General features: G+C 35.7%; 1 protein-coding gene across 4 annotated transcripts in view; it reads right to left on the bottom strand.

The window, feature by feature from the left end:
• The window catches only part of LOC104896952 (hypothetical protein), a 34,717-nt gene extending 19,451 nt beyond the window's left edge, over nucleotides 1-15,266 (bottom strand). Inside the window, exons 1-5 of one of the 4 annotated variants that reach the window (XM_048646631.2) lie at nucleotides 14,388-15,266; nucleotides 13,015-13,095; nucleotides 12,702-12,739; nucleotides 11,165-11,244; nucleotides 7,856-7,936 (exon numbers count right to left, since the gene is read on the bottom strand). In XM_048646631.2, coding sequence (XP_048502588.1) covers nucleotides 7,856-7,936; nucleotides 11,165-11,244; nucleotides 12,702-12,739; nucleotides 13,015-13,095; nucleotides 14,388-14,699 — 592 coding nt within the window. In that variant the 5' untranslated portion in view covers nucleotides 14,700-15,266. Of the gene's footprint in view, nucleotides 1-7,855; nucleotides 7,937-11,164; nucleotides 11,245-12,701; nucleotides 12,740-13,014; nucleotides 13,106-14,387 lie in introns of all 4 variants that reach the window. The other 3 variants (XM_048646633.2, XM_010683744.4, XM_048646630.2) reach the window with 3 other exon arrangements.

Below are 15,266 nucleotides of genomic sequence, written 5' to 3' on the forward strand. Positions count from 1 at the left end.
GTTTTTCCTCGTAAAAATCCCTTGTGTTCCTTTAGCTTGTTTATTCGTTTAAGTTTTAATTTCCGCAAAAAGTTACGTTTATTTCTACACCTACAATTCACCCCCCTCTTGTAGTGTTCCTAGGGAAATAACAATTGGTATCAGAGCAGCAACTCACGTAAGATAGGAAACCCTATTGAGAAAAAGATCCAAGGAACAATGAATACCACCGAGAAACTTGAAGAAGGTTCTCACTCAAAGGCCTCCTATGTTCAATGGGAAGTACTACAACTATTGGAAGAACCGCATGGAGATATTCATAAGGCTGAAAACTATCAGGTATGGAGAGTCATTGAAGTTGGTGATTTCGAAGTCACAACTACAAATGACAAAAATGAGGTAACTCTAAACCCTCTCTGATTATGACAAACTGATTTTAAAAAATGGAAGTAAATGCCATGGCTATTAAATATTGCATTGTGGACTTGGACCCCATGAACATAATAGGATCATGGATGCAAATCCGCAAAGCAAATATGGGATTTACTAGAAGTAACCCACGAAGGAACTAATGAAGTTAAAAGATCAAAATTGATTTACTTATGAATCAATATGAACTGTTCTGCATGAAACTAAGAAAGCATCCGAGACATGTTTACTCGTTTTACTAACATTATTAATGAGTTGGCTTCTCTTGGAAAGTTTATTTCATCTGAGGAACAGGTTCAAAGGTTCTTAGGAGTCTTCCTAAGGACAGATGGATGGCTAAAGTCACTCTTTCAAGAAACAAAAGCTTCACTAAGTTCAATTAGAACAGCTGGCAGGGTCACTTATGACTCATGAGCTTCACCTTGATACTGAATATGGTGAAAGCTCCAAATCAAAATCAATTGCTCTCAAAGCAGATGATGAAGATGATTCGACTCGAAGAAGAAGAAGCAGCCCTCATGGTTCGAAAATTTCGAAAGATGTACAGGAACATGAAGAAGGAAACTTCAAAGGTAAAACAAAAATTTTCTAACAAAGCTGCTTGTCATAAATGTGGAGTACAGATCACTTCATCAAGGAATGTCCTCTTTGGGAAAATGAAAAACCAAAGAAAGGAACAAGGAACGCTTTGCTGAAAGGAACAAAGAATCAAAGCACCTTTCTCTAAGGCAAATGTGCGCAAAGCTATGATAGCTGCTTGGGGAGATTCAGAGACGGAAGAGAAGAGGAACAACAAACTGAAAAACAGCAAACTTTGCCTCATGGCAAACATGAGAAAAAGAAGATGAAGAAAATGTGAGGTAAGTCAACATGGACTTGAGTCAGACTAGATTGAAAACTAGGCCTGAAATATATGATCTTCTTTATGATGCAATTCTTGAATGTAGAGATGAACGTAAAAACGTGAACAAACGGAACAAGCCTTAAAGTCTGCAAGAACACATAGAATGGCTTAAGAAAATGAGAACAGATGTTGAAACTAGATTCTTTGATTTGTTTGAAAAACTTAAAAATCAAAGAATATTATGAAAGTTTGAAAAATGAAAATTATCTAATTAATTTAGAGATTTCACACTTGAAGGAATTTGTCCCTGTTCTGAGTTCCTTTGATATAAGATCAACCCCTTTGAAAGGATACAGATCTGAGATTGAAAATTGAATAAAGAAAAAATTTTTTAAAGGAACAGATCTGTAATCTTAAAAAGGAACTGGTTGTCGCAAGGAACAGAGGCAAAATCATGTGTTCCTAAGTGGATTGAGAAACCACAAAAAAGGAAAGAAGGTCTTGGTTTTGAAAACTACAAGAAAAGGAACAAGACAAAGAAATATGTTGATCTACCTAGTGATAAATTTGTATGTATTGTGGAAGGTAGGTCATTACATAAATCAATGTCAACTAAAATCTAAATGATTGGAAAAATGTGAAATAAGTAAAAAAATGGGTTGTCAAAACAATCCTAGTCAAGAACAGGAACCCACAAAAGGGGTTCCTACAACTAACAACTAGTTGATTTTTGCAGGTTGGAGTGAGGGGGAACAACACATGGTATCTGATAGTGGTTGTTCCAAGCACATGACAGGAGACAAAACTAAGTTTCTCTCACTCACAACCTATGAAGGTGGAAGTGTAACATTTTGATAAATAAGAAAGGTAACATAGTTGCATGGGTAAGGTGGTAAGTCACCATCACACTCCATTGAAAATGTATTTTTAGTTGAAGGTCAAAACATAATCTATTAGTATTTCTCAATTCTGTGAAAGGAAATTGTAAAATTTGATAAGAAAAATGCTTGATCATAACATTAAAACTAAGAAGGTTATCTTGGAAGGAACAAGGAAAGGGAAACACATATTGTGGATCTTGACCTTGTTCCTAAATCAATTTAACTTGTCTAGTGTTATTGAAGATGATTCACTTCTTTGGCACAAGCGTCTAGGACATGCTAGCTTTTCATTACTTGAAAACTTAGATCAAAAGATCTTGTTTTAGGATTACCATCATAAAATTTCATATTGATCAAGTTTGTATGCATGTCACGAGAAAGCAAGTAAGATCCTCTTTCAAATCTAAAATTGTAAGACCACTAAACCATTATAATTAATTCATATGGACTTATGTGGACCATGAGAATTCAAAGAGAAGTGGAAAGAGGTATGTATTGTATTGTAGATGACTACTCTAGGTTACTTGGGTTATTTTCTCTCTAGTAAAGATGAAACTTATGATGAGTTCCTTGTCTTTGCTAAAAGAGTTCAAACTTAAGTGGTACATAAAATAATGCAATTAGATCAGATCATGGCAAAGAATTCGAAAATTATAAATTTGATGACTTAAGCAGAGATAATGGCCTAGATCATAATTTTTCTGCCCCTAGAACACCACAACAAAATGGTGTTGTAGAAAGGAAAAATAGAACTTTGGAGGAAATGTCTAGAACCATGTTAATTGCTAGTGAACTTCCAAGGAACTTTTGGGCTGAAGCTGTTAATACTGCTTGTCACATAATTAATCGTGCCATGATGAGACCTATCATTAAAAAACTCCTTATGAACTTTACTTTGGAAAGAAACCAAATATCACTATTTTAGAACATTTGGTGCAAATGTTATGTGCATAATAATGGAAAAGATAATCTTGGAAAATTTGATGCAAGGAGTGATGAAGCAATATTTTAGGATACTCTCACATAGTAAAGCTTATAGAGTAAATAAAAGAACTATGTGTGTTGAAGAAAGTATTCACAGTAATCTTTGATGAATCTGACAAAATAATCCAAGCATACAGGTTGATGACTATGAGATTGGGTTGTACGACCAATGAGAAAAATGCAGATTCAAAGAAGAAGAAGAAGTAAAGAGGAAAGGAACGAGGAAATTGAAAAATCATAACAATGATGTTCCTGTTCCTCAAGGAGAAGATGTTCCTGTTCCTCAAATGAAGGAACTGAGTCACCGAGGCTAACAGAGGAACAACTGATCAAGTTCTCATCACTCAAGGAACTCAGAGGAACAACATGTTCCTATAAGAGAGTTTCAACCAAAACCTTGGAGACAACAAAAGTCACATCCATGGAACTCATAATCAGGACATATCCAAAGGTACGCAAACTAGATCTCAGTTAAGGAATTTTGTGCATTTCATGCGTTCCTATCAATGATGGAACCAAGAAATCATGAAGAAGCCTTAACTGACTCTGATTGGATACTGTCATGCAAGCTGAATTAAATGAGTTTGAAAGAAACAAGGTATGGCATCTAGTTCCTTCATCTAAACAACAAAAAGTAATTGGCTTAAAATGGGTGTTTAGAAACAAACTAGATGAATATGGAACCATTGTAGAAACAAAGCTAGACTTGTAGTAAAAGGTTATAATCAACAAGAAGGAATGACTATGAAGAAACCTTTGCTCCTGTAGCTAGATTAGAAGCCATTATAATTCTAATTCCATTTGCTGCTTACATGGGATTTAAATTATATCAAATGGATGTTAAGTGTGCATTTTAAATGTCTATCTAAACGAAGATGTATATGTTGAACAACCCCCTGGTTTGAAAAAATAATCTCCCAAATCATGTCTACAAGCTTGAAAGCTCTTTATGGGTTAAAACAAGCCCTAGATCATGGTATGAGAGATTTTAATTTAAAAGAGGAAAGGTGATAAAACCTTGTTCCTAAAATCTAAAGGAACTGACATTTTGCTTGTTCAAATATATTGATGACATCATATTCGGAGCTACAATGAAACATTTGCAAAGAATTCTCAAATCTCATGAAATGAATTTGAAATGAGTATGATGGGTGAGTTAAATTTCTTTCTTGGTACAAATAAACAAACTGAAAAGGAATAATTGTTCACCAACAAAAATACATAAAGGAACTATTAAAGAAATATGGCCTCGAAAATTCAAAGATAAATCACACTCCTATGGGAACTTCAACTAGATTAGATGAAGACTCCATAGGAACAAGTGTTGATCAAACAAAATATAGAGGAATGATTGGTTCACTTTTGTATCTAACTGCTAGTCGTCCAGACATAGCTTTCAGTGTTGGTTTGTGTGCTAGATTTCAAGCAAATCCAAAGGAGTCTCATCACTGCTGTGAAGAGAATTCTTAGATATCTTAAAGGAACAGATGATCTTGGACTCTACTATCCAAGAAGTGATACATTCGAGCTAAAAGGATATGCAGATGCAGATTATGCTGGAGATCTTGTAATAGGAAAAGTACCTCAGGTATGGCACAATTCCTTGTCATAGTTTAGTTTCTTGGAGTACCAAGAAACAAAACACAGTTGCTTTATCCACTGCTGAAGCAGAATATGTAGTGCTGCTGCATGTTGCTCTCAAATGCTTTGGATAAACAACAACTTAGTGACTATGGAATAAACTTTAATTGTGTTCCTATTTATTGTGATATACAAGTGCATTAGTATTTCAAAGATCCAGTGCATCATTCTAGAGTAAGCATATACATATTAGACATCACTTTTAAAGAAAATGTGAAAAAGGTTTGATTAAACTTGAGTTTTGTCAAACTGAAATCAAGATTGCTGATATACTAACTAAGCCTTTCAAAGAGATAGATATAAAAATTAAGGCTTGAGTTAGGTTAAAAAATTAAGTAGTTGTTCCTTCAATTCCCCCATGTTTGAATCATTTGCTTACTTTGTGATAATAATATTGTGTTTAATTGCCTAAGACCATTGCAAATTAAGATGTTAAAACATAAACATGAATTCAAAGAATAAAACAACTCACAAATGTCACATAATACTCCCTTATGTTCCTAAGGTTAAAAAACATGCATATATGAAGAACTTGATTGTAGCATAAGTTGTTCCTATAGCACAAGTTCCTTAAGCTTATTTTCTTTCCAAAAATTAAAAATCATAAAAATAAAAGATCAAAAATCCCAAAAATATAGGAATCAGATTTAATAAATCATGATTCTCTTTTATCTGTTTTCGTTTATTTTTTTCCTTTTATTTTTATTTATTTTTCCGCGTGTAACTTCTCATCTACTGTTACATGCACTATCCTCTTTCTTTCATCCCAAAACGTATTCCTCAGTCACTTCATCTTGACCATTGTTTATCTTTTTCACACCTCTTCACATAACATAAAATCCCAAATTCACTTCACAAAATGGCAAAAACCTCACGCAATTCACCTTTTCAAAACACAAATTCTCCCAAAACCTCGAAATGGAAAACTCTCATCTCCATCCAAAACCCTAGAAAACGAACAAATTCAAGAAACAACCATGGTGGAAGAAGAACAAAAATTAGAATCACCAAGAAGAAGTGTGAGAAGGCGAAAGTTGATTGGGGAGGATGATGAAGAAGAATCCCCGGAACAAGCTAAGGGGGAAGAAAAAGTTACCCCTGTTCCTTCTAAAGGAATTGTTACTTCTTCCTCCAAGAAACGAGTAGAAAGAAGTGAATCAAGGTATGTTTTAGGTTTTTGTGTCGAATTAGAGTGGGTAAGAGAGGTAAAATTAAATGAATTAACCGATATTCTAAAGGAACAGGGTATGAAATACCTGTTTGAATACGCATTTAACAATGCCTTAGTTCCTTTAGCCATGGATGAATTTTGTGCAAATATCACCAACACTGATGGAATTTGTACTACTGAAGTAAGGGGGAAGAAAATAAAATTTTCTAAAGAAACGTTGGCAAAAATTTGGAAGTTCCTTGCAAAGAAACCTCATAATTTTCCCCAAGACAAGATTGTTGAATCTTTTGGGGGAACTTCTGGCCAAAACAAAATCAACCATAACCTTCTCTCTCCTGTCCACAAAATTCTGTTTAACTTAGTTTGGAGAGCACTTATTCCTCGAACTGAAAAGAGGAATGAAGTGGGTCTCTTGGATATGTGTTACATGTTTTGCCTTGACCATCACATCCAAATAAACTTTCCTTCTCTCTTTATCCAACATCTCACTCATTGCATTGAAAATAATTGTGTTGTTGGTTATGGAGCTTTAATTACTTCTCTACTTCATCATTTTAAAGTGAAAACAACCGAATGACCTACTTTGGAAATCAAGCAAGAAAATATTCTCAATGAGAAAACATTGCATGGTTTGGATCTCTCTGTGCAATAGGGAGTGTTAACTCAAGGGAGAACTGCTCCCAGTTCCTCTAGCAAGAGGAAACTGCCTAGGGCAGTAGAAGAGGAACTGGCTGAAGTCATTTTTGAGGAACAAGTTCCGGCCCCCACAGAACCAAAGGAACAGCAACCAAAGAGGCGCAAAACAATAGCTAAAAAGCCTACCCCTCCTGTTCCTAAAAGAGTTAAGCAGAGCTCTAGATTGAAAATTGCTCAAACTGCCTCTATTTCTTCCAACAAGGACTCTCCATTAGTCCTATATGATGCGGAGGAACATGAACATCACTCTCCTAAGGAAGAAACTCCTCCACCCTCACCAAAAATCTCCGTTCCCCACACTATACTCTCTTCCATCTTTCCCTCATCCTTCTCTGTTCCTTCTAGTTTTGAATAGTTAAAGGATGAGATGACTGGTCCCAATCCCTTCTCCACCACCTCTACTGATCTTTCACCACCACCACCTTTTCTTCCTCCTATTTATACCACCAATTCTCCATCTGTTTCTACTCCAGGAACAGCTGGTCCTTCACAAGAAGCCATCCCAGTTCCTCCACCAAAACCACAAACTGCCTCTGGTTCTAAGGGAGAGGAACACGTTCCTTCAGATGATTGTGGCTAGGTAAATGAAGTTTGTCTTCATGCACACCACATGATCGATTAAGTTTTATAATCACCTTCACTGGACTTTAGATGCCAAAACTTATAAGATGATGGGTTTAATGAAAGTTCTTAGTAATACGGTGATTGATCAATAGAAGAAGATGTAGACAATGGCCCAAGCCATTGAAAGTTTGAAGCAGCGACTTGGTGAGCACCATGGAGAGGTGATGAAGAAGTTGGAGGATGTAGTTGAAGAAGAAGTTGTTCAGGAACACCATTCCCCTTCCCTTCCTAGTACTTAGTTCTTGTTTCTCTTCAAGGAACAAGTCTACTTAGCTTTGTTTTTGTTTTTCTTTCTTTGTCTCTTTTTGTACTTTAAGGAACAAGTGCTATAAATACATGACTTTTGCTATTTTTGTTTTCGTTTGTGATTTTTGTGCATAATTTCTTACTTGGAATGGCTAGTATTATGTGATTGATGTTTCATCCATTCTTGAGTATGAAAATTCGAATTGGATTGGATCGGATTCAAACTCTAATCGGTTTGAATTTGGATTGGAAAATTGAAATCCAAATTTTGTTCTGATCGGATTGGATTAGGCCCTTATCTAAACTGTATACCGAACTTTGACTCCTAATAATAAGGATAAGGTAAGTAGATTCGCAAACCTTGTGAAGTTGCACGTGCGGTTCCCAATGAAGAAAAGGTAAAAGCATGAGGGGCTTGTTTCACACATGAATACGGACATCCTGCAAATACATAAAAGTGATTAGACAAGGGAACTTAAATCAATTTTCATTAATGTATGCTGATAATCGAAATCAAAAGAGAATAAAGCAATAAAAATGAATATAAATGTACTACATCAGCTGGATTCTATTTAACTCCAGACACCATCATATCCCCTCAACAGAGTGGAGAAAAAAAAGTCTGAGTTTGGAGAAATGATGGCAATGCTGAGAAACAGGCAGAACTTCAGTGAGGAGATTAGCAAGTTGCTCAATACTAAACACGTGAACGAGAGTGATCATACTAGCTTGAACTCTGTCTCTAACAAAGTGACGACCAATTTCTACAATGCTGAGTCTTCTCATGCACAACAGTATTGACAACACCAGAAAGTGCGGCTTTGTATCACACTCGAGACCAGTGGAATCAAGATTCTTCAAACCAATATCATTGAGATGTCAAGTTAGCCAAGTAACCTCATGATATGCCATGTTTATATGGCATTCTTGACACTTTTTCACTACTTACTAATGGGATTTGACACAAGTTTTGTAATGTTATTGATCTTTTTCTCTACTATGTTGTAATTTGCTCTTTTTAATCATTTGAGCTCATTTGTGTTGGAGAAAGTTCAAGTTAGAAAGTTAGCATGTCGAAGAAACTCTTTGAAGAGTTATCATAGTGAAGCAAGGAAGTGGAATGCGCGCTTCATGAATAGTTTTGGTATGAGTAAGTCATTTTCAAGAAGGGAGATGAGAAGCTAAGGCCAGGTCTCCGCGGTCGCTGGAGATTTCATTTCGGCCGCGACGAATTATGGCAGAAAAGAGCCGAGAGCTCCTCCGCGACTTCACCGCGGGCGCGGACCCCCTCCGCGGTCGCGGTGCTTTCCTCCGCGGTCGCGGAGCCCTGCAACGAGAAATTTGGCTTTTCGTCTTCCCCTATTTTTCTGATAAAAACAATAGTTCGTCCTTTGGTTTTGGATAGTTTTTCATCTGGTTTTTAGAGAGAATAAAAATAGAAATTGTAATCTTTTATATTATGGAGAGCTAATCTTCCATCTTGGTGTATCAATCGAATCAACCATTTTAATCAACTTGTGAGTTCAATTCTTCTTTTAATTTGCTTGAATGTTGATGATTCTTCATGTTCTTCATGTTTGATTGTTTTTGTGCTTAAGTTAACTTGATCAATTAACTTCTTGCTTATTGCAATCTCTACTATCTAGATAATTGTCTGCTTTGAGATTATCTAGGGTTTGTAGTTTATGCCCAATTATTGCACGCTCGTGGATGATTGAGTATAAGAAGAATCATCATAAAATTTCGCATTCGACCGCTTGTGTGAATGCTAGATTACCCTATTGAAATCTCCCTAGTTGTTATCTAATTGCTTAATTGAATCTAGAACGCTTGGACTAGGTTGTTATGCCATTAAGGGTAAGATTAGAGCGCTCGCTTAGTCTTACCACTACATTAGGGGAGATTGAATCTTATGATTCACAATAGGGCGTTCAAGTAACTTAGGTGTTGAATTGTTCAATGATCAAGGGTTGAATTGGTTATGAAGATTGATTGCCAAGATCTCGTTTATTATTTGATTTTCCTTGTTTTTACTTTGTTTGTTTAATTTTCATTCCTCAAACCCCCCCACCATTGTTACCATAGCACACGTCTAGTCAAGCCAAACCTACCTTCTCCGTGGATTCGAACCTTACTTCCTTATACTACGTTTGTGTAGGGTAGTATTGATTTATTTGCGCGTTAGCCGATACGACTTAGGCTTATTTGCACTATTGTTTGGAGAAATGATGGCAATGCTGAGAAACAGGCAGAACTTCAGTGAGGAGATTAGCAAGTTGCTCAATACTAAACACGTGAACGAGAGTGATCATACTAGCTTGAACTCTGTCTCTAACAAAGTGACGACCAATTTCTACAATGCTGAGTCTTCTCATGCACAACAGTATTGACAACACCAGAAAGTGCGGCTTTGTATCACACTCGAGACCAGTGGAATCAAGATTCTTCAAACCAATATCATTGAGATGTCAAATTAGCCAAGTAACCTCAAAAATGGTGAAAGCAATGGCCTTATATTCTACCTTAGCAGAAGAACTGGCCACCAGGTGTTCTTTCGCTAATGTGAATTAGGGGAGTCATTTGGAAGGATACAGTCGCAAGTATTTTGATTTCCTTGTGACAGGGAAACCACAGAGTCACTGTTACAATAGCCAGTTAAGATTGTGTCAGTGACTCAGTGTAGCTAAAACGTAAATTTCCTTGACCAAGGAAACATCGAAGTACCTCATGACTCGTTGGCTGCCTCGTGTGTATACCTCTTGTAGGATTTTGCGTGAACTAAGCCAAGAGTTGGACAGTGAAGTGGATATCAGGTCTACTTGGTTGGAGATGGGAGTGGATCACCTAGACTGAGTTGGTGTAGCTTAATGTGATTTTTAATTGGAAGCTAGAGAGGTTTATATCTCGCATGCAAAACTCGTGATGGAATCAAGAACATACTTCTTTTATAAAATGAAAATGTCAGGAGAATGCTCTATGCCAAACTCATTGGTAAGCATTTGAAGTGTGTTTAACTCCCTTGTTGATGTTGCACTTTAGATCAATGTAATTTATTGTTTATCTCTGGTGAAGAGATCAAATCCTATATCTGTTTTGTTTATGATATCCAATCGGACCCACCCTTGACACACAAGCAGAAGCACGCGCACCCACGCACACACAGACACACATGCAAGTGCAACACACACCCACCCACACACAGGCACACATGCAAGTGCACACGCACACACGCATGCAAGCGCACATACACGTATATGCACACAGGCACTACTGAATATGTTAAAATTTCAGACAGATTAGAAGTACTTCATCTGGTAGTTAACTACTAAATTACTGAAGACATGAATAGGCTGCCAAAATGGGGCCTACAACGCAATCCTAGATGTGTACTGTCTTTAAAAGTGAAGAGGCAGCAGAAAGTGCTATTTGCTTGTGTATCATGAAGCTTGGTCCAGATTATCAAATCAAAAGACTGAAAGAGAATCCCAATTATATATAAGCTGGTTCTGGATACCATATATAATCTGCTCTTTAAGTTGTAGGTACACAACAGATATTCCAGAAGACAGTAAATGATGCCTAGGTTGCGGGTTACGATCTTTTATTTAAATAATGACCAATTAAGTTGAACTCTGAGTCAGATTACCAACATAAAGAATTTATGCATACCTTTTCCAGCACACAAAACTTCATTGACAAAGATATCAAATGCCTCACATTCTGGATTGTCAAAAGGATCTAAACATTCGCTGCAAATACACTTGCAAACAATTAGCACGGGATACAAATTTTAGGAAATCAAACAAACAAGCAAAATGCAAGATTCAAAAGCTACTCAAAATGAGCTTAGAAAGATGAAAATCAATACTATATTGCAGCACAAATATGAAAGAAAAACAGCTACATTAATATGAAATATTAAGCAGAAAATGATGAGATTAATCACTAAACCTGTATAAATTTAGTGAAATGAATTCTAGGATTCATATTTACATTCAATAGCTAAAGATCTTAAGAGAAATAGGAAGAACTCCAATATAACTTTTTACACTTGAAATGTGTTACAGGATTCATATTTATATTTAACAAGTAAAGATCTTAAACGGTAGGAAGAACTCCAAATAAGACTTTTTGCACTTGAAATGTAATCTTGGATTCATATCTAGATTCAATATTCAAAGTCCTCAATGTGGTCAGTTTGAGGCCGCAAACTGTATACGAGTTATTCCTTATCATTAGGCTATCAGACATTTCATTTCAAAGGGCATCGACAGTAAAATACTGGTCATACAAAGCTATCAAAAATAAGAACGATTTTCCTACATAATGCTAAAAAGAGTCCCCATTTGGAGATCGCTCCAAACTTACCACGAATCGTAATTCTGTCCATTCTAGAGTTGACAATTTTTCTGTTTTGACCTTGGCCTAGAGTTGAACTATTAATTTAGTTTGCAATTTGTCAATTAAAGCCACCTAGTCCTATAACTAATTTATGTAATAAACCACTAACTTATATCTAACAAAATTACTAAGCTTTATTCCAACCCCCCCCCCCCCCTCCCACACACACCCACCCACCCACACACCCCCAAACCCATTTCCCAGGTTCACACCTTGTCCATGAAAATTATAAGTTATAACCACTAACAGAAGTAGCAGCTTCACCAAGCCAAGACCGCTACCTCAGTTGGCCATTTTTTCCTAAACTGAAAAAGTATAATGTCCTGTGGTAGGTATTTTGTTCAATAAGTTTAAGACCAATGCAAAAAGTAACTTTTTTGCTAAGCATGTATATACAAAATTCATTCCAAAAGTAAAAGGAGATATTGCTTTCAAGTACTTCAAATTACTCCCAGAAAACTTTAAAATCATGTAAATAGTCCACTTTATTTTGATAGGAAGAGAAAGAGTGCAAGAAGTTCGCGATAGTGTACAATTTTAAACAGGTTCAGTATAAATTATTAAGCATGAAAATTTGACATGCTTGACCTGTTGAGATTGCAAAACCAGAACACAACTGATAAAATTCTGACCGTTTAATAAGAAGATGCAAGCCGATACAGAAAAGATATCATGAAAACTTAAGCATTACATGGGGAATGGGAGCAAGTTGAAGCAACAATACAATGTCACAAACCAATATGCAATATCCATTTGATACATACAGAACTAAATCCACATATAAGAACTAATAAGAGAATATTACCTTTCAATTATCTCTGACCTGCTAATGTTGGAGAGAATCTGCATCATCATTAAGATTTAGTATTCAAGAGTACAAATATGTATTTGAACTAGATTAATGCTCCGAGTAAGTCAACACCAAAATCCATAAACCTGAATCCGTTAGAATTTTCTCACTAGACATATAAGGTGCAAAACTATGAATTCATAGGGAAAGGAAAAAAGGAAGCAATATCTATTAGTCCTACAACCAATGTTTAAAAGAACTTAACACTTCTGTTACTGTTTTTTCGTGTCTATTCATAAGCAAACTTCATCAAATAGCTTCACGTTACCTCATACGCTTGAATCACACGACGAATCATCAAATCAGTATTGTGTTGATTGTTCCTCACATCAGGATGAAATTCCTTCACCTGTCCACAACTGAAAGCTCCTCAAATTATTCAAATCAGTTATCTTTTTATAGTCAAAGGTGATATATTTTGACACTTAATATCTCTAATCCAGATAACATATTAAACGGCATTCCTAAGTAAGACTATATGCTACGTGGCGCTCTCCTCAAGCTTCCAGTGCAAATGCAAGGTATCAAACACATAACCTTTGACATGAAAAATGAGAGTTTAACCATCAATAGACTACGAATTTATTGTCTAATGTTGCAAATAGAATCGAATTTTTTCCTTGAATAATGCAAAAGTGGGTTTTAATTCCAGAAATATGTCAAAAAAAAATATTCCGTGCATACCGTCCACGTGGGACGGCACGCGAGAAACTGTTTTTTCTTTTTGTTTTTGCACACGTAAACCGCTACTTTAAGTAGCGGTTTATACACATAAACCGCTATCTCAAGTAGCGGTTTATATATATAAACCGCTACCCTGAGTAGTGGTTTACTTGGCCAAAATGTTGCAAGCACATATCAAACTCTGGAGTTGGGGATTTCAGTAAACCACTACTTGAAGTAGCAGTTTATAAAAAAAAATAAAAAAAATTAACCGCTACTTCAAGTAGCGGTTTTACGACAAAAAAAAAAATCTCGCGTGCCGTCTTACGTGGACGGTAGGCAGGAAATTTTTTTTTTTTTTTTTTGGGCATATTTTTGGAATTAAAACCACTTTTGCATTGGTCAAGGAAAATATACAAATAGATTATGATATAGTCTTATAACAATTACTTCTTAAACTTAAATATAGTCTAATGTTCCAAATAAACTAGTAATACCTAGTTCATTGAAAAAAGATAACACCATTTGATTACTCCTTCAGTTCATTGATGCTCCTATTTGGAATCTTGACACTATTTAGAATATGTAGAATCTTCTAAATTTCACCTAATATATAAGAAAAAACATAATCAGATAAGTTGTCAGTTAATTCATCTTAATGAGTATCTTATTAATATAAAAATTTATAATTTATTACTAATACGTAACTATACATATTAATCGTCAAAGATGTGCATTGACTAATATTCAAGTCAAATAAACTATGAACCGATGGAGTATTCAAATTTACTAATCAACATAATAAACAACGCCAATTTACCTAAAAAACTATCCAGAAGGTGATGAGTTAAGATCAAAATCACTTGACATTTCGGTAATCTAGCTAACCAATCATAATATTACAGTATCACCGATTTGGGATGAATATATAGATAGCTAATACTGCAACTAAAAATAAAGGGTGATGAAATGGCTTACTTTGGCTCTGAAAGCAGCCTTGAGTTGGGCAGCAGAGCAATCGGGTTCGAGTCCGAGGACGGAGTATGCAGCAGCCATGGTGGTGAGAGAATGATCGTCCCGCATGTCTGTGCCCCGGCAATTTAGTCTAAATGAAGATGAGGAGGAAAGAGATAAAGATTTGAATTGATGAGGTGAGAGAATTGGCGCGTAATTAGTAAATATAAGGTAGTTATGGTAATGATTTATTGAGGTAGATTTTAGGAAAGGGGAGCTAGGAGTTGCTGTTGCTGTTGCTGTTGCAGTTGCAGCTGCTCTCATGATTGAAGCCATCAAGACTTCAGAGGAAACCGTGTTCAACGAGATTTTTTGTTTTTGCTTTTGGGAGTAGAGTGAGCTCAGCCACAATAGGCTTGGATTCCATTTTGGTAAACAAAAATCGGTTCCTATTTAAATAGACCAAACTATCATACTTTCTATTAAAGACGACTCTAATTTTTTTTTATCTTCAAAAGCCAAGACTTAGTTTTACACTCCCTCCTTTAATTTCTATTTTGTTCTCCCTATTTGAAATCAAGAAAAAAAAAATATATATTAATTGTTTAATTAGATGTCACATTTGGTGTCAAAATAATAATATTTAGATTCTACATTTGAGAAAAGAGAGAAAATAATAAATAAAAAAAAAACGATTTTCCCCATACAACTCCGACAAATCACGAAATTCACCATATACCCTCGAATTGTCAGAAATTCACCATATACCCCTGAGTTTCCCAAAACGTTCACCAACTACCCTTTTTCTAACAGATCTTAACTCGCCATTTACATTATTTACAATTTTGTCACAATTAACCTAATTAACCCCTCCCACCCCCCTAACCCCCTAATCCTAATACC

This window comes from Beta vulgaris, chromosome 6 (assembly GCF_026745355.1).
Source record: "Beta vulgaris subsp. vulgaris cultivar EL10 chromosome 6, EL10.2, whole genome shotgun sequence".
NCBI classification, from domain to species: Eukaryota; Viridiplantae; Streptophyta; class Magnoliopsida; order Caryophyllales; family Amaranthaceae; genus Beta; species Beta vulgaris.